General features: G+C 34.3%; 1 protein-coding gene across 3 annotated transcripts in view; it reads left to right on the top strand.

The window, feature by feature from the left end:
- NLGN4X (neuroligin 4 X-linked) overlaps window positions 1-20,895 on the top strand; it is a 155,366-nt gene that overhangs the window by 84,706 nt on the left and 49,765 nt on the right. For 2 of the 3 annotated variants that reach the window (XM_063392799.1, XM_063392800.1), the window contains 2 exons: window positions 6,534-6,593; window positions 10,633-10,785. In XM_063392799.1, coding sequence (XP_063248869.1) covers window positions 6,534-6,593; window positions 10,633-10,785 — 213 coding nt within the window. The remainder of the gene's footprint in view (window positions 1-6,533; window positions 6,594-10,632; window positions 10,786-20,895) is intronic. The other variant, XM_063392801.1, reaches the window with a different exon arrangement.

Genomic DNA, 20,895 nt, shown 5'->3' with positions numbered 1-20,895 from the left:
AATAAACATGGCTGTTTCCTGGAGTTATGCACATTGTGGAATTATAACTTAATTTTAACATGATTATAGGAAGTGAGTGCCAAAAAATAAAACTGGTTTCTTTCTGGAAGCTGATTAGCTGTATAGAGCTTTTTCATGTTCATTTACATGTACATATTTGCTTACATATGTACACCCACACACATAGATGTTGCCATTATTCAATAAATAGTTAAGAATAATAGTTACTTAAATCTAGGAAATATGAATATATTTGTCTTTCTTTGATTAAAAGATTAGACATCCTAAAAACAGGTATATAGATATTTTGCCTACCTTTGTGATCTTTCCTAACATAGGAAAGGAAAGGGGATCAACAGTCAACTTCTATGTCATCTTAACAAGCTGAAATTCTAAACAATCATTTTCCTCCACTCTATTTGAAGTGTCAAATGCCTCATTTGATCTTTCTTCAGCTGCCAGATTAGAACTTCTTGTTACAACTATGAAGGTAGCTGTAGAGGGATAGCCATAGGGATGAGCCAGGTAGAGGGTTATGACAGCCAAACTGCCCCACTGATGAACCCCCTTTTTTGGACATGAAATGACTCAAGTCTTGCACACTAGGTGAGACTCAAGGCTACGTTATCCCACCAGAATTAGAAGAAATGCTAAAAGGAAATTTTGCTTTTCTAATGCTCTTTTGAGACTGTAATGAACTGTTGACTTGAACCTGATTGTAAAATTAAAATAGTTTTCATGGGATGGGAAAACAAGAGATTTAGAGTTCTATTAAAATGGCTGTATAAATAAGATGTATCACTGAGAGAATGACTATTAAATCTGTATTAATCTGATTTAAGCTGAAAATTTCCAGAAGGTTAAACATGTGCTATGTGAAACTGGGAGGTCATACAACTAATAATATAACTAATAATGTGTGTTTTTTGAAAACTGAGCCCTTTTCCAAATTTAAATGGGGTCAGAAGGTATACTATGTGACAGATGGAGCAATTGCATATAAAATGCAACGAAATGGCATCAACTTAAGCAGCTGTGGATGATTTTTGCTGCCATTAGAGGCTTCAGATTGAACTCCTACTATGCAAGCCTGGTAAACTGCATGCATGGGACCTGCCTATATTACATATATGTGATGCTTATTATCTGAATGGAGGAAGATGTAGCATAAATTGTCAATACAACTGGGACAACTTACAAAACCAGAAAATCTGTTTCTTAATGAGATTTTTATTCATTATGCAAAAGAAATGTGAGCCAGAGGACATGCTTACAGCAGGGTGACTTCTTCATTTGTGATAGATTTGTGCCTTGAGAACAAATCTGGGAATACAAGGTGACTTCATAGACAAATGAAATCAACTACTTTTTAATAGTTTATTGATCATTGTTTCAAAATCAAAACATTTTAAAATTGTTTGCTGACTAAATGTTTACAACTGCATTGCTTGCAGTGCTTCTTAGAGAGCAAAAAAGTAGCCCACATGAAACCCTTCTTTGTTATGACCATGTTGGCTGGAGCTGTTTTCAAAACCACTTTTAGTAAATATATATATGAAAAAGAAGCAGTTCATGGCAGCCTTCACAAAGGAGGTTTGACAAAGTCCAGTAATACTTTGCACTGTGCTCTTTTCACTCAGCAGCAAATGGAATTGTAGGACAAACGGAAAAAGGTCACCTGGCCTTTAATATATGCATTATAAAGTCACATATTTTTCTAGTAATTGTCATTAACAGTAAGACATTTTTCTAAAACATGAACCTTTACACAAATGTATTCTTCAGCAGAGCTATGCTATCTATAGCATATTTAAGATATGTAATTAAATAGTTCCTAGCCTTTACCATTTTGAAAAAAAAAAGTCCTATTTACATTTTGATACATTTTTCTCTGTTACTTTTCAGTATCATGAAATGTGAAACACAAACTTTACAAACCAAGAACTCTGGTGAAACACCAGGTTAGGCAATAAAGATACTTTGGGAATTCAGTCTTTAACACACTAGATCATTACTGCTACTGCTGGATCCTAAGTTGCTGTTGAAATTTACCATCCATGTTTTATGTGGGATGAATGAGTAAACATTTTTAGCCTGCAGAAGGGACAAATCCTATAATACAGTGATAGTGGTTACTTGGTGTTTGGGAACTGAAGGTTACAATTGCAGTGATTTGGGAAAAGGAGAACATGAGAAAAAATTGACCCAACTGTGAACACTCACACAAGAAGTCCCAAAGCAGAGGGAAGTGTTGATCTATGGGACAATCAGCTGTTGCATGCAAGCAATTTTTCTGAGCAATGGGAGTTTCTCAGTCATAATTCTATTCAGTGTCCTAGATTAATGCAACCTTAAACTAACCTTAGAGGCATAGCAATTTTTTTTATCTTCTGACAGGGATTAGCACCTTTTTTAGAAGTTTAATAACAAATGAATTGACAGTTTAACAGAAAAACACAACATGGTTGGAAAATTTAAATTTTTGCTCTCTGTGTGAGATAGTATATTTCTGGAAGCTTATATTTTTGAAAGATTAATATAATTTTTCTAAGCAATGCTCCTGAGTATTTTAGGTGGTTTTGGAGCTACTGAAATAATTCCAACCATAACGTCTGTTCTCATCAGACTATTTCACACTAACAGTATTGCCCACATGGCCTTTATCAGTAATAGTGTGGCCAGCAGGACAAGGGCAGTGATGGTCCCCCTGTATTTGGCCCTGATGAGGCCGCACCTCAAATCCTGTGCTCATTTCTGGGTCCCTCACTGCAAGGAGAGCATTGAGGCACCGGAGTGCTCTGTTATCGAAGGACAGCAGAGGTGATGAAGCATCTGGCCACAAGTCTGAGGAGCAACTGAGGGAGCTGGGGTTGTTTAACTTACAGAACATGAATCTCAGGGGACATTTTATCACTCTCTACAGCTACCTAAAAGGAGTTTGTAGCTAGGTGGGCTGGGCGTTGGTCTGTTTTCCGTGTAACAAGGCATAGAGTGAGAGGAAATGGCCTCAAGTTTCACCAGCAGGCATTTAAATTGGATGTTGGGAGAAACTTCTTCATGGAAAGGAAGGTCAAACAGAGCAGTCTGTCCAGGGAAGTTGTTGAGTCACTATCCCTGGAGGTATTCAAAAGATGCAGATATAGCACTTAGGGCCACAGTTGGACTTGATGAACTTTTTCAGCGTTAATGGTTACATGATTTTATAGCTGGTATTCATAGTATGAAAAAAATCCAACATGATAGGAACACAGAAACCTGCTTTGAGGACTCATTGATATAATCTATCTTACCAGATCTCAAAATGAATATAAAATCCTCTTACACCCAAGAACTTAGTTACAAAACTGTATTCCAGTTTCCAGTAGGCAAATGATCGTTTCACAACACGTAGGAGAAACAGCATTCCTACTCATATTGTAAGTAAATAAATATTAAGTTATTGTAATTCCTTCTGAAAATTTATTTTTTTACATCTTTGAAGAATATAAAAAAGGAATAAGGGATTATACTGGTTTGAAAGCAAAACCAGTGAAATTCCAAGTCAATACAATCTAATACAGAGAGAAGAAACAAACAACAACAAAAAAGGTAAAAATAAAATAAAATAAGATAAATGCAGTAGTACAAAGAACCACTGACAGAGTCAGAATGCAAACCTGACACCCTGTTGGTCAGGGTGTTGGAAGCAGCCCAAAATAAGTCCTCCTGGAGTGACAGATGTGGCTCCTTTGGAGTAGATGATCCTCAAGAAAAGGGTCCAGTCATCCTCTGGGAATCCAGTGGCTACCTTGGTGTTTGAGATTGCTGGTTTTATCCCAGTGGAAAGGCTTTGGCTCCTCCCACTGGGTGGAGCATCTCCCAATGGAATGAGGTGATGTTATCAGTCATGTGAGAGGCCTTAAATGGCCCATTCACAGGAGATAACCCTCGGAGGATGGGTGGAGGAAGAGATAAGAAGGCACTGCCTTATCTGGTGTTATCAGGTGTCCCATTAACAGAAGGCATCTGCCCTCTTTCCCCCCTAGAGTTACAAGAGATAAAGAACAATATCTCCTAACCGGTTTCAAAAGATGAAAATAGAAAAGACATTTCTGGTTACATTTTCCAACCCAAGACAGGGATGTTTCAAACATTACAAATAACCTTACATCACATAGCGTGCCAGGTGATACATCTAATAGCATGGTGTGAGCACATTTTTTAAATTCTCATTACACCTGTGCTGTTTTTTTCAGAAGTACACTGAGCCAGAGTCACACTGGGAAGCACATTAAAGAGAAAATCCTTTCAATGTGTTATTGATATGTGTATTGAAGATTTTGGGGTGATGTTTTGGGACACAACTACTTCTCTTACTCAAAAATGCTTGAAGTAGAGATTACAGTCCTAATAATTGTACAATCAGTTTTTGTCTACAGGTACCGCATATGTGGGGTCACACAGACTTTGATATTTTTTAATTCATAGGTTAAAAAAAGTGGTAGTTTTTATATTTGCCATATGATGATCATATTTTTTAACAAACACTTAAAATACTACTTCCCTTGGGAACTAGTATTGAAATTTGTTATGTGCATTCAAACTTGTGTCTGTATGTATTCATTGGCAATAAATAACTACTTCTCATAAACATTTTATAGGAATTAAAATTAGTTTAAGGGCAAGGTTGAGTACTTAGTTTATTTAAATACAAAATTAACTTTATTTGCGTATCACCTGAGAAAGTATTCAACCTTGATTGGGCTACAAGTAATTTGGAACAATACTGAATAAAAGGACAAAACGCAGATGGTGACTGAGATGATAAGCCTGTATCTACCACTTCTGAAAGAAATTAGAGATTAGAGAACATTTATATTTCAGTGACAGAGATAATTTATCTAGTTAATTATGTACTGTATATATATAATGAACCCACTGGTGTACTGCATAAACAATATCTTTTGTACAACAGCTTTGAAGATGGAATTTCCTGTGGAGACAGAATATCAGTCACTGGTTTTCACATTTTCGCTCACTAATCATCATCACTGCACACATAGTGGCAGTGTTTCCAGAAAGTGCCTGTAGAAAATGTGTATCTGGAAAACAAATAAACTAGGACACTGATTCCTAAAATTAATATATATAAAAAAAACATAAATACTTTAGTAATAATAAAGACATTCTGTCTTACAATCATGAACTAAGATTTAATTGAAGCCTTGGATTTTGAGGGATATAAATATAGTTAAAAAGTAGAATTTAAATAGGCAAAAAAAAAGTAAAGTAATATTTATTTTAATATGATGTGTCTGTGACAAATTTAGACTTCACACATGAATAAGTTAAAGTATACTGTTCTTTTTCAGCATGTCTTGAAAAGACACTTCAAAATAAAGCAAAAAAATAATGATTATCATGCTTAGACCATTTTTTTAGTAGCTATGTTAATTTCTAAGCTAAATTATAAATTGAGTTTCCTATTTGTTTCATTGCTTATCAAGTAACTGTTTACATTATAGAGAGCTACTTGCTACGGGATATAATAGAATGCTGGGTGCAAAGATAGCTTGGTGTATTTTTATTTTTTTAGCCATAAAACAGAAGTATTGCCCAAGGATTGGGTTGGTGAAAACTATGTTTATTTCCTCTTGCTCCCATAAGCACAGGTTGTGACATGTATGAACATAAATGTGTATGTGTGTGCGTGCCCCTGTGTGTTTGTGTGCGTGCGTACACCTCAAAAGTATTTTAAGGATGCATAGTGAATATGAATAAAATATATTCTTTATTAATCTTCTAATAAAGAAATGCAAGTTCTTTATCATGGTAAGTAAATGTTTTCAGTCAATTTCCATGTTTTTCTGAAGAGCATGAATGTGGTATATTTTGAACCAAGGCTGGTTTCAGGCCAATTTCATGTCTGAGATTGAATCAACTCTGTTTCACTTTTGTTTACAGTCTTGTTTTAAATATATTTTTGATCATATGGAAAGTAAGATTAAATTCTAAGGAGGTCTTTATGGCTTGTCTTGGTCCAGCAAGTTGTGTAAAACTGAAATGATCATTTTATTTGCATTAGTTCCATCCAAAATTCAGGTGATGGCTATTTCTTAAAATTTCTGAGAATGAATAAAATGTTAAGTCGTTGAAGAAAGTAAAGGAAGGTATTATTTCCTCAAGGTTATAGAACAGAATAAAAAAAATGCATTTCTTATGTAAAAAAGAATTGGTGATTTTTAACATATTTTTTGGTTTATATTATTCTTTTTTAATTGCACATTAATTTGGTTTTTTTGCAGAAATCACTTTTAACTAAAGTACTGCATTGTCACAGAATATGATACATTTTTTCAAATATTTTCAATTTGTTCTTCTTGACATTTTATGTTTATGTGCAGTTTGCATCTTTTTTTGTTTTTCAATTTCAAATGTAACAGATTTTGACATTTTTGTTACATTTTTCGTACTAGTGTTTTTTTTATTTTTGAGAACCTGCTGGTTTTGAATTCTCTTTTTTCCCTTTATTCTCCTCCTCAATATGATCCCAGGAGCCAACACAAAGAAAAGCGCAGATGATATAACCAGTAATGATCGTGGTGAAGATGAAGGTATTTTTTGTTTTTTCAAAGCCTGACCCTGATGCATGAACATAAACTTTTCAATTTTTGTTATCATAAGAATGATTATTGTTACTATTATTGCTGTTATTTCAACATGATTTTTAGTCTCTTATTTGCAGAAGCTCACATCAGTGTGCTTCTTTATTTTCTTCTTTAGAATTTACTTTGATTGTTTTTTCTTTTTAAAATCTAAATTAGCATATAGATGACTGCAGTTCCTCCGTGACATAGGTGCAAAATTTATTCCTAAATATGTGTGAAACGAGTAACATAAATGTTATTTGAAACCATTTTTTTCTCCTCTATTCTTTCTCAGGTTGAGAAAATGGAATTTAAAAACATGCATGTACTCTTTTCCCTCGTACATATTTTGTATATTCACTTGTTTGAAATTCATTAAAAAATTCACACATATCCTTCCTTTCACTTCCACTGTTTCCCCAGTGCACATGCTGTACATTGATGCAGTTGAATTGTGCTTTGTCTTTGCTATTTTTATTTACTTATTTATTTTTCTTCTCACAGGATGTGGTTTATTTCAGGACACAAAAATAAAGGAAGCTGTTGATGTTGCTTTATTGTTTTCTTCCTGTAATCAGCTAGCCTCTGACACACATTCATTCTGACTCTGACCACATTCCCACTGAAATCAGTAACAATCATTTTCATTGACTTCTTTCAAAGTTGGATTGAGTTTCCTGAAAGGAAATGCTAAAAGTTCACAGTGAAGTACCTCAAAAAAGTTTTAGATGAAAACACTTTTCTTTTCTTGCCTTGACGCAACAAATCTATTTAGGATGCACCAAAATAGAAAGAAGTCATGAAATCTTCTGTTCTCACCCTTCCTCTGCATTCAAGTTACATTGTCAGCTTACATGTATTTACCAAATTAAGAAAAAAACATTTTCAAATTAAATGAGAAGATAAAAACCCTAGGTAGTTTATTGGTCTGGCTTCAGAGCAACATGTTTATTAATCCTCTCATGCTTGGCCAATCCAAAATGTTATTCCATGTCTTTTTTTCCTGTTTTCTCCTGTCTGACAAAATTTCAAATGACTTTAAAACACATATCCTCTCTATTTCCCTTAAAATCATACACATTACAGTAAGGATACTATCACCACTTTTCCTTGGAGTTCAGGTCTATTGTAGCTATTCTGCTTATATATAAAATACCACAAAAAGTACCTCAGGTCTTTGGTTCACACTTGCCCTCTACTCCACCACTTATGTAGCTGAATTACACTTTTTCTTACAACACAGACATACTGTGCAGAGTACTCTAAAATTATTCCGTTATTTTTGATTCACACCTTCCTATTTCTGTGCACCATATGCTTTTTTCAAATAATGGTGTTATAATTTCTATACTAAATTCTGAAGTTAATTTTAAAGTAAAGGACAAATAACAATCAAAACCAAAATTGCTTTCAAAATAAAGATAAATATTTGATTAGGAACACATTATTATTCAGCCTTTTTAAAATTTTTTAAAATGTTAGGATTTCATGAATCACAAGGGTATCCACTTTAGATCTAAGCATATAAAGCACTGAGTTAATTTCCTTTACGTTGAATACAATCCTGTTCTTATTGAAGGGGAAGGGGAAACCTTCTCTTGACTTCATCAGTGAAAGATTCAACCCTGAGGTACAGCTAGGCAATAAGAAAAGATTAAATACAAAATATCGTGCCATGAGACTTTGAGGAGAGAAGGGAAAGGTAATTCATCAGCGCAAATAATTCTGTTAAATAATTGCTGCTTTCAGTTTTTTTGAGGGCTGTGTCTTCAGAGAAGAAGCACTTTTATGTAGTTTGCTGAAAATGCAGTCAATAAAAAATTAAAAAATAGGTCCACTAGAATGTACCTCATTGCTTTAAACGATCTGTTTAACTGCTGTACTTCTCCTATAGTCACAACAATTAAAAAGATAGCATCACAAAGACTTTTGTTCTGCTGCTCAATTAGATTTATTATACAACATGTAAGGATGTATCTTTTTGTGAAAAGAAGGCAGAATCAATGACAAGCCTTAAACTCTGACAAGTAAACAGGTGTACATTGCAGCCTGGACATTCCTGAACTCAGCTGGAAGTGTGTGATATTTAAGATAGTGTATACACATGAGTAAAGCAAAAGTGGGACATAGGAATTTGTCAGTCAAAATTTAAGTATGCTCTAATTAGTTCCACATATATAAAACACTATTTGGTACCTCATTGCTGATCATATTTTTAATCTCAGTATTTCCTAATAAGCCTGAAGAGAGAGAAGATGTCTGGAAGGCTTTCAAACCCAGATCCCTCACCTATAGGTATTAAGCTCAGCTTTTTCTTCATCCGTCTTCCTTCTTCACTCTTCAATAAATGCCTCATCAAAGATTTTTTCCAGAACCTGGCTGAATAGAGACTCTGCTTTCCCTGTATGTTGTGCTATATACTTGAAAGAAGAGCTCTGATTCCATGCAGATACACTGAATTATTTGTTAAAGATTTGTATATCTAATGACAGCTTGCTGAATTACCCTACTTTTTAAAGGAGCTTAGCCTCTCTTCACACTGTTTTTGTAGAGAACATAAGTGATGCCTTGATGAGGCTGACCTAGAACAGAAACCAGACAGAGCTAAGGGAATAAAGAAGGTATTTATTAAAAGGCCTTTAAGGATACACCCTGGGCAGTACAAGAGTCTGGCCAGGGTTACACCCAAGGTGGACTTATAATGGTCACAAAAGGAACAACCAGTTAAGAGGTCTCACTTTTATAAGTTTTGGTCCATTTGCATATTGGGGTTTAATTGTCCAATTACACCTCCAGGTTATGAAGTCCCATCCTTTTTGTTTCTCTCTTCAGTCCACAGTTGTTTATGCTTTTGGGCCTGAAAACTTATACCTGTTTCCCTTAGTCTCCAGCAGGAAAAGGATTTTTTTTTTGTCTACCTGCTCTGTGAAGAGAGCTTACTAGCACTTAATATGAACCTCAGAACTACACCCCTAGGCAGCACAGAATCTGAAAAATATGAAAGCTAAGACTTAAGGCATCATTTGTTCCAGATTTAAGTATTCTGAATCATCACTGGCATCAAGAGTCAAACTTTTAGATTAATCTGGTCCCAAATATACCCCAATCATTGATTAGCACATCTTTATAACTTACTATTAAATACCTAATGTCAATTTAACTTTCTTTTAGAATTTTTTAATTTCAACAATTTCATTTAACTTTCTTTTAGAGATAAAAACCCATCTGTTTACCTTTTTAAAGGTAGTCAGGAATTTTCTACCTATAGAAATACCAATTAACATATATCAGCAATACAGTTAACTCAAGGCTTTGAGTTCTGAGGCTTAGCTGCTACCAGACCAGGAAAAGTGCAACATGAAAGACATAATTTGATTTAAATTAAAAAAAAAAAAAAAAAAAAAAAAAAAAAAAAAAAAAAAAAAAAAAAAATCTGAGCCATGAATTCACATAAATTCTCTGTTTAAGTCCCAGGCTGTTTAAAAGAAGGATCAGTCTACTATGTTTTCTTCTACCAGAACAGCTAGATTTTGTGATGTTATCTCTTACTGAACTATTGGGAGTATAATTTCAGTAATTATGACAAATGAGAAATAGGAAAGTGTTTATCTTTACTATATTTTTTTTATTAGATGCACAAATACTTCTAAATTGGTATATATTTGAATCCCAGTATTGTAAAAAAAAAAAAAACCAAAAAAACCACCAGGATTACTTCATAATCTGTTTTTTAGGCTTGCAGACATTTCTATTTAAATAATTTTTTTAATACTGAATGCATTTCAAGTGTTCTGAGACATTTTAGAAGAAATAGTATTTGAAATTTTAAATTATAAATATTAGGCTTGTAGTATGATCCTAAAGTGTTTAAGGTAGTAGGTATGGTGGTGGTGACATTGCAAACATAGGAAGTAATTAAGATTTTTAGCACTGTTAAAAATTGTTAATGCCATTTTCCTTATGTTTTTATTACTTTATTGTGTTCTCCTTACTTGAATTTTTTCAGACATTCATGATCAGAACAGCAAGAAACCTGTCATGGTCTACATCCATGGTGGATCTTACATGGAGGGTACTGGAAATATGATTGATGGCAGCATTCTCGCAAGTTATGGAAATGTCATTGTTGTCACTATCAATTACAGGCTGGGGGTTTTAGGTAAGTGACTCTTTTCTTCATAGAAATATTTGCACAGTAATATTTGATTGCTGAACTTTTCCACTGGTCTATCATAGATGTTTGGCTCACTTTTGATTTTAAAACAGAACAATCTCAATAATGTATTTTGAATTCTGCCCATTTCCATTTTTTATGGAAACTGGCCTAAACAACATTATTTTTGCCTTCACCTTAGAGAGAAATGACTGGAAATGTATAATGTTTTGAGAACTGGTATATTTTTCTTAAACAATTTATTTTCCATGTTTAAAAAAAAAACAAAAAAAACAACAAAGTCAATCGAGAATGAGTCCTCACAGTTTTAAAACAGTTGGTAATGGCAAGAAGAAGGAAAGTGTTACTATTTGTCTGTATTTATTATTTTTTCTGTGCAAAATGTTTTTTAGAGAGACATACAAAAATTAGGCCATTTACACTGGTGGAATTTGTATTGTGGGCAATAAGCAAACAAGGGGTTTTAAGAAGTACAGTGACATTATCTTCAAAAATATAAGAAACTCCATAATCATGGTACATAGCATGTACCAAACTTTTATCCAAAATAAGGTTTCTTTATTTATTGAAGTTCTGCTCTTCCACAGAAAAATAAAATCTAAAAAATGGCAGATAATGGCAGACATTAGAAATATTTGTTATCTTAGTGAAAAAGCATACATTTTGTATAGAATAGCATATAGAATACTCAAATTATCATATTTCTGGCATTTTAGATACACAGGGTAAGGCACAGTAATTTTGTTTGTGTGTCTTTTTACAAGGATTTTGATCTTGTTTTTCTTAATAGCAAAGCTGATCTATATTCATGGCAGGTACTGTTTTGGAACACAGAAGACTTCTTTTGCTGAGTTATCTGTTCATTTTGTTCATGTGTTTCAACAACTTTATAGTTCATCAGAGTGCTGAGAATTTTTGTCTTGTCCCTGATTTTCCCTGATTTTGAGCATTCATTAAATACAAAAGAGTATTTTTTTTTCTATGGTGGAAACTTATTTCAATGGAAAACCAGAAATATAAAAAATATATCAGTATATTTATGCATGCAGTCCTGGTATTTAGAAACATCCAAACAAAACAAACCCAAAAACCCAAACAAACAAGTCAAAAAAGGAAGAACTGAAGACACAAGAAAACAAATTGTTTTGATATTGTCAAACAACATTTATACCCATAATCTTGGTAGTAGTTATTTTTCTGTAAAAAAAAGATTATTAAATGCATTGCTTTAAAAGGTTTTCCCTTGGTAAAACCTAGGTTTTCCTGAATCTAACATTGTTGAAGGATACAGAGGAGTGTAAACCACTATAGGTGGTTTAAAATACGTAATTGCCTCTATGTATTTTATAAATTTAAAGAGAAAAGTACAGTATTTGCACTGGTGAACTCCTATTTTATGTGTTTATATTGAAAACAAACAAAATAGAAGAAAGAGTCAGAAAGCTTTTTTAATTGTGACATTCAGGAAAAAAGGCTCAAAGCTGGCATTTATATGAGAAACAGAAAAGTAATAGTCATGAGAACTTAAAATGGATTAGAAAAAATACAGTGTTTGACATTAAATATTGCTTCTCAACAGTGACAAATGTAACTTTCAAGACTCTATGGAATTTATTCTTTATTACAAAAGCCTATGTTTGAATTAGAAAAAACAGAAGGTATTCAAAAAATATGTACATGCTTAAAAATCAGATGAATTGTGTTTTATGAACATATTTACTTTTTTTCTTGCTGAGTGAAATGCAAATATTGAGAACTCATTAGGTTCTCCCTGTCCATTGGAAGATATCAGATGAATTCCATGTATTTTTGACTTGCTTCATAAGTTAAAAAAAGCCTAAAAAATAAAGCACAAATTTCTTCAGAAAAACCGCCATTTGGAAAGCAAAAATGACTACTCATAAGCGTTCAAATAGTAGTGTCATTATTATGATATATAGTTTGAATATTAACAATATTTGTATCCATTTCTTCTAGTCTGGGTTACTGAAGGTCATATTTCCATAAATCTGGTATGTTTCAATGGCATTTGATTTGTAAATGCATACACAAAGTCACATACAAACCTGTTAATTAATGACAGAGATGTGTAATTCTATCACTATTATCTCACCCTGTAATGAAGGAATATACATGGAATTGACTACAGTGCTGAATTGCTGAAATTGCTAAATTCCTCTGGAAAAGTCACTTGAATTGACATGGATACTGGATCTCTTAAGAGAGTATACTCTCTTATAAATGTTAGTGCTGTTCTTAAGGCACATTAACTTATTTGTCTTTCAGTCTGTAGTGTGTCATTAATAGCAGTAGATAGAAAAGGTATTAGGACTACATAGATAACCACAGAATGATCTTAGACAAATCATAGAACCAAGAAATGGTTTGGGTTGAAAAGGACCTTCCAAGACCATCCAGTCCAACTCTGATGCCATGGGAAGGGACAACTATTACATCAGGTTGCTCAAAGTTCCATCCAACCTGACCTTGAACATTTCCAATGATGAGCCATCCACAACTTCTCTAGGCAACCTGTTCCAGTGTCTGCTCACCATCATAATAAAAAATTTCTCTTTCCCCCTGTCCTGCCACTGTAGGCCTGTTTAAAAGTTTCTCCATCTGTCTTGTAAGCACCCTTTGTATATTGCAAGGCTCCAGTAAAGTCTCCTAGGAGCATTTTCCTCTCCAGGTTGAACAGTCCCAGTTCAGCTTTTCTGATCATTTTTGTGGCCCTCCTCTGGACCTACCTTAACAGGTCCATGGCTTTCTTGTGCTGGGGACCCCAGAGCTGGATGCAGCACTCCAGGTAGGGTCCTTCAAGACCAGAATAGAGGGACAGAATCACCTCCATCAACCTGCTGGCCACACTGCTTTTGATGCAGCCCAGGATGTGGTTAGCTTTCTGGACTGTAATGCATATTGCTGTCTCTTGTCCAATATTTTCATCTACCATTATCCCCAAGCCTCTCATTCATCCCTAGTCTGTAAAATACTGGGGTTTCCTCCAGTGCTGGTACCTTGCACTTGACTTTGTTGATCTTCTTGTTGGTCCACTTTTCAAGCCTTTCAAAGTCCTTCTGCATGGCATCCCTTCCCTTTAGGACATTATGTGCAATACTCATCTTTGTGATGTCCACACACTTCTTGATGGTGCACTTAATCCCACTATCTATGTCCTTAATGAAGGTATTAAATAGTATTGGTACCAGTATGAACCTTTAAGGCACACTGTTGTTATTGCTTTCCACTTGGATATTTAGCTGTTGACTGCAACTTTTGAGTACGTGGCCATTCAGCCAGTTCCTTATCCCCAGTGGTCATCCATAAACTCATATTTTTTCAATTTATTGTCAAGAATGTTATGGGGAATCTTATCAAATATCTTAAAAACATCCAGGCAGATAACACTGATTGCTCCTTGCTTGCTATTGATGGAGTGACATTATTGTATGGCCTCCTATTATTGTAGATTAGCCAGGCATGAGTTGCCCTTGGTGAAACTGTGATGTATCTCTAGTCACACTTCTGTCTTGCATATGCTTCAGTATAACTTCCATAAGGATCTCTTCTATGATCTTATTGGGCGTGGAGGGGAAGCTGACTGGTCAGTACTTCCCGAGTACTGGTCCTCCTAAGTATCCTTTTTAAAACAGAGGTGATGTCCCCTCAGTCACTGGAGCCTTCCTCTGATTCCCAGGTTTTTCCAATATGGTGGAAATTGGCTTAGTGTCTACATCTTTTATTTCATCCAAGACCTTTTTTTGGGGTTCCATGGACTTCTATATGCTCAGGTTCCTCAGGTGATCTGAAAACTGATCTACTACAATGGTGAAGACTTAATTCCCCCAATCTCTGCCTGAAATTTTTGGGATTTTACAGATGTAGGAGGAGAGATTACCAGTGACAGATGAGGAGCAAAAAAAATGTTTTAGTACCTCAAAGTTCTCCATGGCATTTTTCAATAGTTCTCTTGTCTTATTTATTGTGGGAAGTACGTCTTCCTTTTCTGAGCAACATATCTGTAAAAGCCCTTCTAGTCAGACTTCAAATTCCTTGCCAAATTCAGCTCCAACTGTGCCTTAGCTTTTCTGATCCCACCCCTACACATCTGGATAGCATCTTTATCTTCTTCCCAGGATGTATGTCCCTAGTTCTGCTTCCCCAAAGTATGGCTACAACCAAGAAATGGAAAATTCTGGTCTACAGTAAATGAAAAGCCAGAGTCAGAAATCTGAGTCAGAAAAAACCCTTTTATTAATGTAGCTGTAACATTGTGACATTCAGGGTTATAAAACATTTTAACTGAATCATAAAGACAAATAGATTCATCTCTATCTTTTCTTCTTGCATATGGCTAAAGTATAAATCTTTAGATTGTGCACAGAACAATATTTATCTGTAGCTCCAAAATACTGCCTGTCTTAGAGGACTGTAGAGATGCTCTGGGAATAATTTCTTCATCTCTCTCTTTCACTCTAAGTATCACCATGACAAAATAGCAGACAGATGGGCCCAAGACTTTCCAACTTCTTCATTATCTCTTTCTTTCCTTTGAGTTCTAGACTTTCCTCTAATTTCTAGATCCCCAAGAATGCATGCGGCAATAATATGGATTGTTCCTATTTAGAAGGCCATATTTCTTCTTTAAGTATAAATATGCATTTATCAAAATGCATGCCGTGGATAGCATACTTTTGGGACAATAAAATAAAAAAAATTACATTTTCCTTCTATTTATTGTAGTGGGCACTATTTGAGGAGTGTTGTGGTGCTGAGCTAAATTTCTTGTGTATTTCAAGGCTTGTGAGGATCCTGCCTCTGCCCATCTAGACAGTTTCTGGTTTTGCTCATACTTCATCACAGTGATGACTGAAGATGCTACTGGAGCTAGAGGAAGCTGCTAAACTGTCCCAGTGTGAGGCAATGCTCCTGTATATTGAAAAATTCAATCCTGAAAAACACAGAAGTAACATATCCCATGGAGGTCCCCACCCCTCACTACGTGCTTTGAGCACTGTGTATTTTTTTTATTATACATATAAGTTTTTCAAAAACTCACTTAAATTTTCAAAATTCAAAAGCTATTTAGAGAGTTATTTAACAAAAATAATAGACATTTATGAGACTAGGAGGAAAAATAGATATCCTAATTAAAAATATGTTCTAGTGTTACAAAAAAATGGAATGGTTTGAATGACCTGACTCACTCAGTGCAGATACTTCTTAATTCCTCTTTATTATCTAAATTGTTAGTCTTTGTGGATATGCTTTTAGAAGTAGCAACATCTTTCCAACACAGCTACAAGCACTCTTAGTGTCTTTTTCAGGATTATGTTGACAGGAAAAATACAAAAAGGGATTTATGTTTAATATTGTTTTACAGAGATATAACCTGAATCATCTGTCTCATGGTGATATTTCAATATGCTGAATCTCTGTTTAGATTTTGTAACAGCAGAAAGTAAACCTGACAACTCACCCTCCCTAAAAAAAAAATAATTAAAAAAAATCCCAAAAAAACCCAAAACCTCAAAGCAATAAAATCAAACTCCTATAATATTTCTTTATGCAGTTAAATTCAATCCCAATTCAATCCCACATTTGCAAGAAAAAAACTTAAGTAATCTTAAAAAAAGTTGCCATATTCAAAGAGGAATGTTCTTGTGTGACCTATTAAAGACAAAACCAGAGATGTTTTCGAGAAATGTGAATCAGGCATTTGGAAGCCAGAATCTTATTACAGAGAAACAAGAAATGCAAAACCTGAGTTGAATTCTAGAAATATGAATGAGGTAATTTGGAAGGCAGAGTTAAATGAAAGATCTACTGTAGTAAAATGAGACACATTAAGAATTCAGCATTGTAAAATTGACTTAGCATTTCCGAGACCCCTTGCAATTTAACATTTTCTTCCTCTTAGAATTCTAAATCATGCAGATAAGAATAGACTATCTCTTATCTATCTGCCTTTTTGGCAATAAGCATCCATTTTAAGTACTCCGTCTGAAAAGGATGGACTTCCTTTTAGCTGAAATTATATCCAGTGCAATATAAATCAATTTTTCAAGGAAGCTCCATACATCTTCAGGTTAGTGAGAACCTTAGCTTGTTCTGTTTCACTGAGTACCTACTGTGCAAGCTACAACACTAACAAAGTGTATCTTGTTAAGGAACTGCTTAGGGTTTGAATGACTATTATAGGTCCCTTCCAACTGAGCTTCATTGAGTTCTATTCTATTCTAAACATTGCAAATATGATCTTTAATTTTTTTTTCTTTTTTTTTCTTTTGCTTGGTAAAATACTTTTCTCATATTTTAATTCTATTATTACAGTCTCAGAAATTGGATTTGTGCAAATGCAGCTCATAAGCTGTATCCATATACCATTTGATTCAGACTCTTCCATTTCAAATACCAGAAGCAACAAATATTTAAGTTACAGTGTCATCAGAAGCTATAGGTACACTCATAGAGCTTTGATAATTAGATATATTGATTGTTGAAATGTAATTGTCAAAAGTGGCAAGAAACTTTTGACAGAGAGTTCCTTTTACCTAATGCAACAAAATCCACTTTCTCCAGGTTTGATGGATTGACCCAGTTGACTAAGACAGTAGAGCTTAGTCTTAAAATTTAAAAAAAATTGATTATTTTTTTTATCATAGCCTATGTAGTAAAACACAACAAAAAACTACAAGACAGTGCAAAGGACCCTTTGGGCCTGATTAGTGAGCCACTAACTAACCCAATGCATGATGTATTTACCCAGCTTGGTGCTGGACATGTTATCCAGAAAGATACTGTGAGAGATGTTTTTAGTACTATTATGAAGATTCTGGCTGGCTAAAAGAAATGCGTGCTAAATCTATAATTTTGTAGGTGATAATATTTTATACAAATACTAGAAAGAAAAAAGGAAAAGGAAAAGTGTAACTTAATCTAAGCACCCCTGGAAATGAGCCTGTTAAAATAATCAGAATGGCAATAGTGTGTGTGTGAGGTAAATGTCATTACATTGCTCTCAAGGAGACAGGGGAGCATTTTGCAGAGATTAAAAGAGTTTAAAAGTTGCATGATGGCAGCAGATCTTGGAAGGATAGCACAAAGCAAATGCATTTTTTCCTGACTTATTTTATACCTCCCATGTAATTCCTTGCAATGAGAGCCTTTCAGACACTGAAGGATCAAAATGCCTTTACTGCTTTACAATACCTATTCATATAGTATATGAATATACAGTATAGAGAGCTAAAAACATGCTTCCAGTGTGGTTTCAGAGTTTCCATTTTAGAACAGATGGATTTTTTTGCTTTAATATCTCCAAAAGCCTCTGTAAAATATCTGAGAATTTTGAATGAATAAAGCTTTTCTGGTGATGGATGTTAAGTGCATTCTTCAATAGATATCTACAGGTAAAGGTTAATAGCTGAGAAAAGCCATCCATTTCCATCTTTTCACTTCTGATTACTAATTGAAAATTATGGTTTCCATTTAGGAAACCAAAATAATGTGTTCTTTTGGCTTTCATTAGTGCCAAGTCTCCTGTGATAGCACTTGTTCATTTAAAGCTCACAATGATTAGGAGAAAGCATAACAGTAATGGATGTAATGAAATTACTGTTGAAAAGTGAGAAGGACAAAAATATTTAAGAATTTTCCATTTTTGTGCTCCCCATTTTCACACCATCTGTGTATTATATTACATATGTTTCCTAAAACTAAGTACTCCCACTTTGGGATCTGGGGAAAGGTAAAACAGATAAATACTTATACTTCAGAAGAATTTAAGAGACAAGAATAAAACCAGAAGGTACCTGAGTTTCATCGCTCACACAATCTTAATTTGCATAAAGTCAGATCTTATACATGTAATGAAACAAAATCAATTTCTGTAAGTATAATGAATAAGTTTATGTTTCCATTGCTGATAGAACTATTAAATCAGTGTTTAACATTTACTCAGGTGTGTGACTTTTTTTGAAACAATTTAATGATTTTTCACATTTCACTTGTAAAACGTGTTGTCTGATTGTAAATATTTGTGCTCCTAGAAAATATTTCCACATTTTAATAGCAAGTAGGTACCTAACTGCATTGTCTCTGCTATAATCTCATCTGTAATGACTAGCTGAGTTTCTATCAGAAGATATTTCAGTCAAATAAGAAGGTAACAAATAAAACATTGATTTACAGAGATTGTCTAGCCCACAACCAAGTACCACATTGAGACTAATTAATCATGAGAAAAATTTTGTGCCTTCATACTTTCAGTGGGATTGCATTAGTCCCCAGCAAGACATAATCAGTGAATTTTTTTTCTGTTGAGAATCTTTCAGGGAGAAATACTGCCATTAAAACTTTATGGTTTTGATACACATGACTTAGCTACTGTAAACTTCTAGGAGATTTGACTGTAAACCTCCTTAACTTCTGTATAGTTTTCCTTTTACCAGAAATTATCAAGACAATTCTTGTTTCTTGGACAGAGGGAAAACAAACCAGCTTACTGTGTGTCATTTTTATTTTACTGTGGGAAGTAGGAGGAATCAAGCACACATTCTGCCCTAGATTGTTAATTGTTTTTAATCAAGGACTTGGATTAGTCCTTGATAAAAATACAAGGAATTAAATTCTGATTATCCTTGAATAAAGGGTAGCTTACAGATGTTGTACTCCCAAAATAGAAGAGGGAAAAAGCTATGACTCATAAGGTCCTAATTTCATCTTTACTTTTCCCTTGCTCTTGGGAGAAATTACATTGCTTCAATTGATGACTTCTCAAAGGAAAAGATTTCTCTTTTCTGCCAGTGTGGATTACAGAGTGGAAAAAAAAATAAAAGATCTTTTTTTCATAGCACTAGAGTGACAGGAGAATAATTGTTTTTTTCTATGCAATCGCTAAGAGCTCATGGCACTTTGTATCTGCATATATATATGCACATGATCTCTACAGTGCTAGACTCAAGATTGTTCCTTTCTGAAATGGTCTTATCTTCATTTTCAAATGCTGCAAATCTATTTTTAAAGAAAGAATAAAATATTTCAATCACTTATCTTGTTGCATGGAAGTTTCTGCTGTTTTTCAGAATGGCAGAATTTAAATAATTTGGTTATTTTATGAGGAAAGAAAAAGGGGGTCTTTGTGAAAACCCTTTTCTCTCATACATTTGAACCCTAAAACCAGCTTTGATACCATCCTGTGCATGGATTCAAGGACCTTCACATTCTTCTTAATTTGTGGGGCCCAGAAGTGTACTCAAGGTGAGGCTGAATGAGGTGGGATAATTGTCTGGTTTGAGCAGCTGGTGATGCACCCCAGGATGGGGTCTGCCCTCTTGGCTGCCCACACACCCTGCTGACTCCTGCTGAGCCTGCTGCTGACCAGCACCCCCAGATCCCTTTCTGCAGGGCTGCTCTCCAGCTGCTCCTCTCCCAGTGTATACCTGTGTTTTTTCCTGTGGTTCTAGTCAAGGCTCAATTGAAATGCAAGTTAATTTTACTGAGACCTTTATAGTGCCTACTGAAGGCTAGTCATGCCCATGGCTGATAATAGAGAATAAAATCCAGCTAGACTTCTACTTTTCAATAAGTATCAGTAAGTTTTCAATAACTTTTATCTCCTAGGTACCTTGAAAATCTAAAAAAAAAAAAAGAAAAGTTATTTAATAATAATTTATCTTCATAAGCAATGTTTTCTATTAAAAATACTTTGCCCCCTTATGACTCTCATATAGGATATATACATGAACAACACTTATGAGAAAATATTCCAGAGATTTACTTCAAATACAGTCTTCTGAAAGAGAAACTTTATGGGGAAGATAAAAATCCATTGTGCATACCTGCTAAAATAACACAGAACTTGATCTACAATATCATTTTCATAACTGCACGCAAGATATTCAATAACCTGTGGGACAAATTTTTCTAACATTCATGATGAAATCCTACTGCTGTTTAAATCAGTAGGACTTTTGCCTTTCATTTAAGGTATCCCGTTTTCACTTTCAGATTATATTCCTTAAAATGTAATGTCTTCTCTTATTGCAGAGAAGGTCTTCCTTTTATTTTAATAACGTGAATCTGCAATAATTT

This window comes from Prinia subflava, chromosome 3, assembly GCF_021018805.1.
Source record: "Prinia subflava isolate CZ2003 ecotype Zambia chromosome 3, Cam_Psub_1.2, whole genome shotgun sequence".
NCBI lineage: Eukaryota > Metazoa > Chordata > Aves > Passeriformes > Cisticolidae > Prinia > Prinia subflava.
This window is presented reverse-complemented; position numbering and strand designations above follow the sequence as displayed.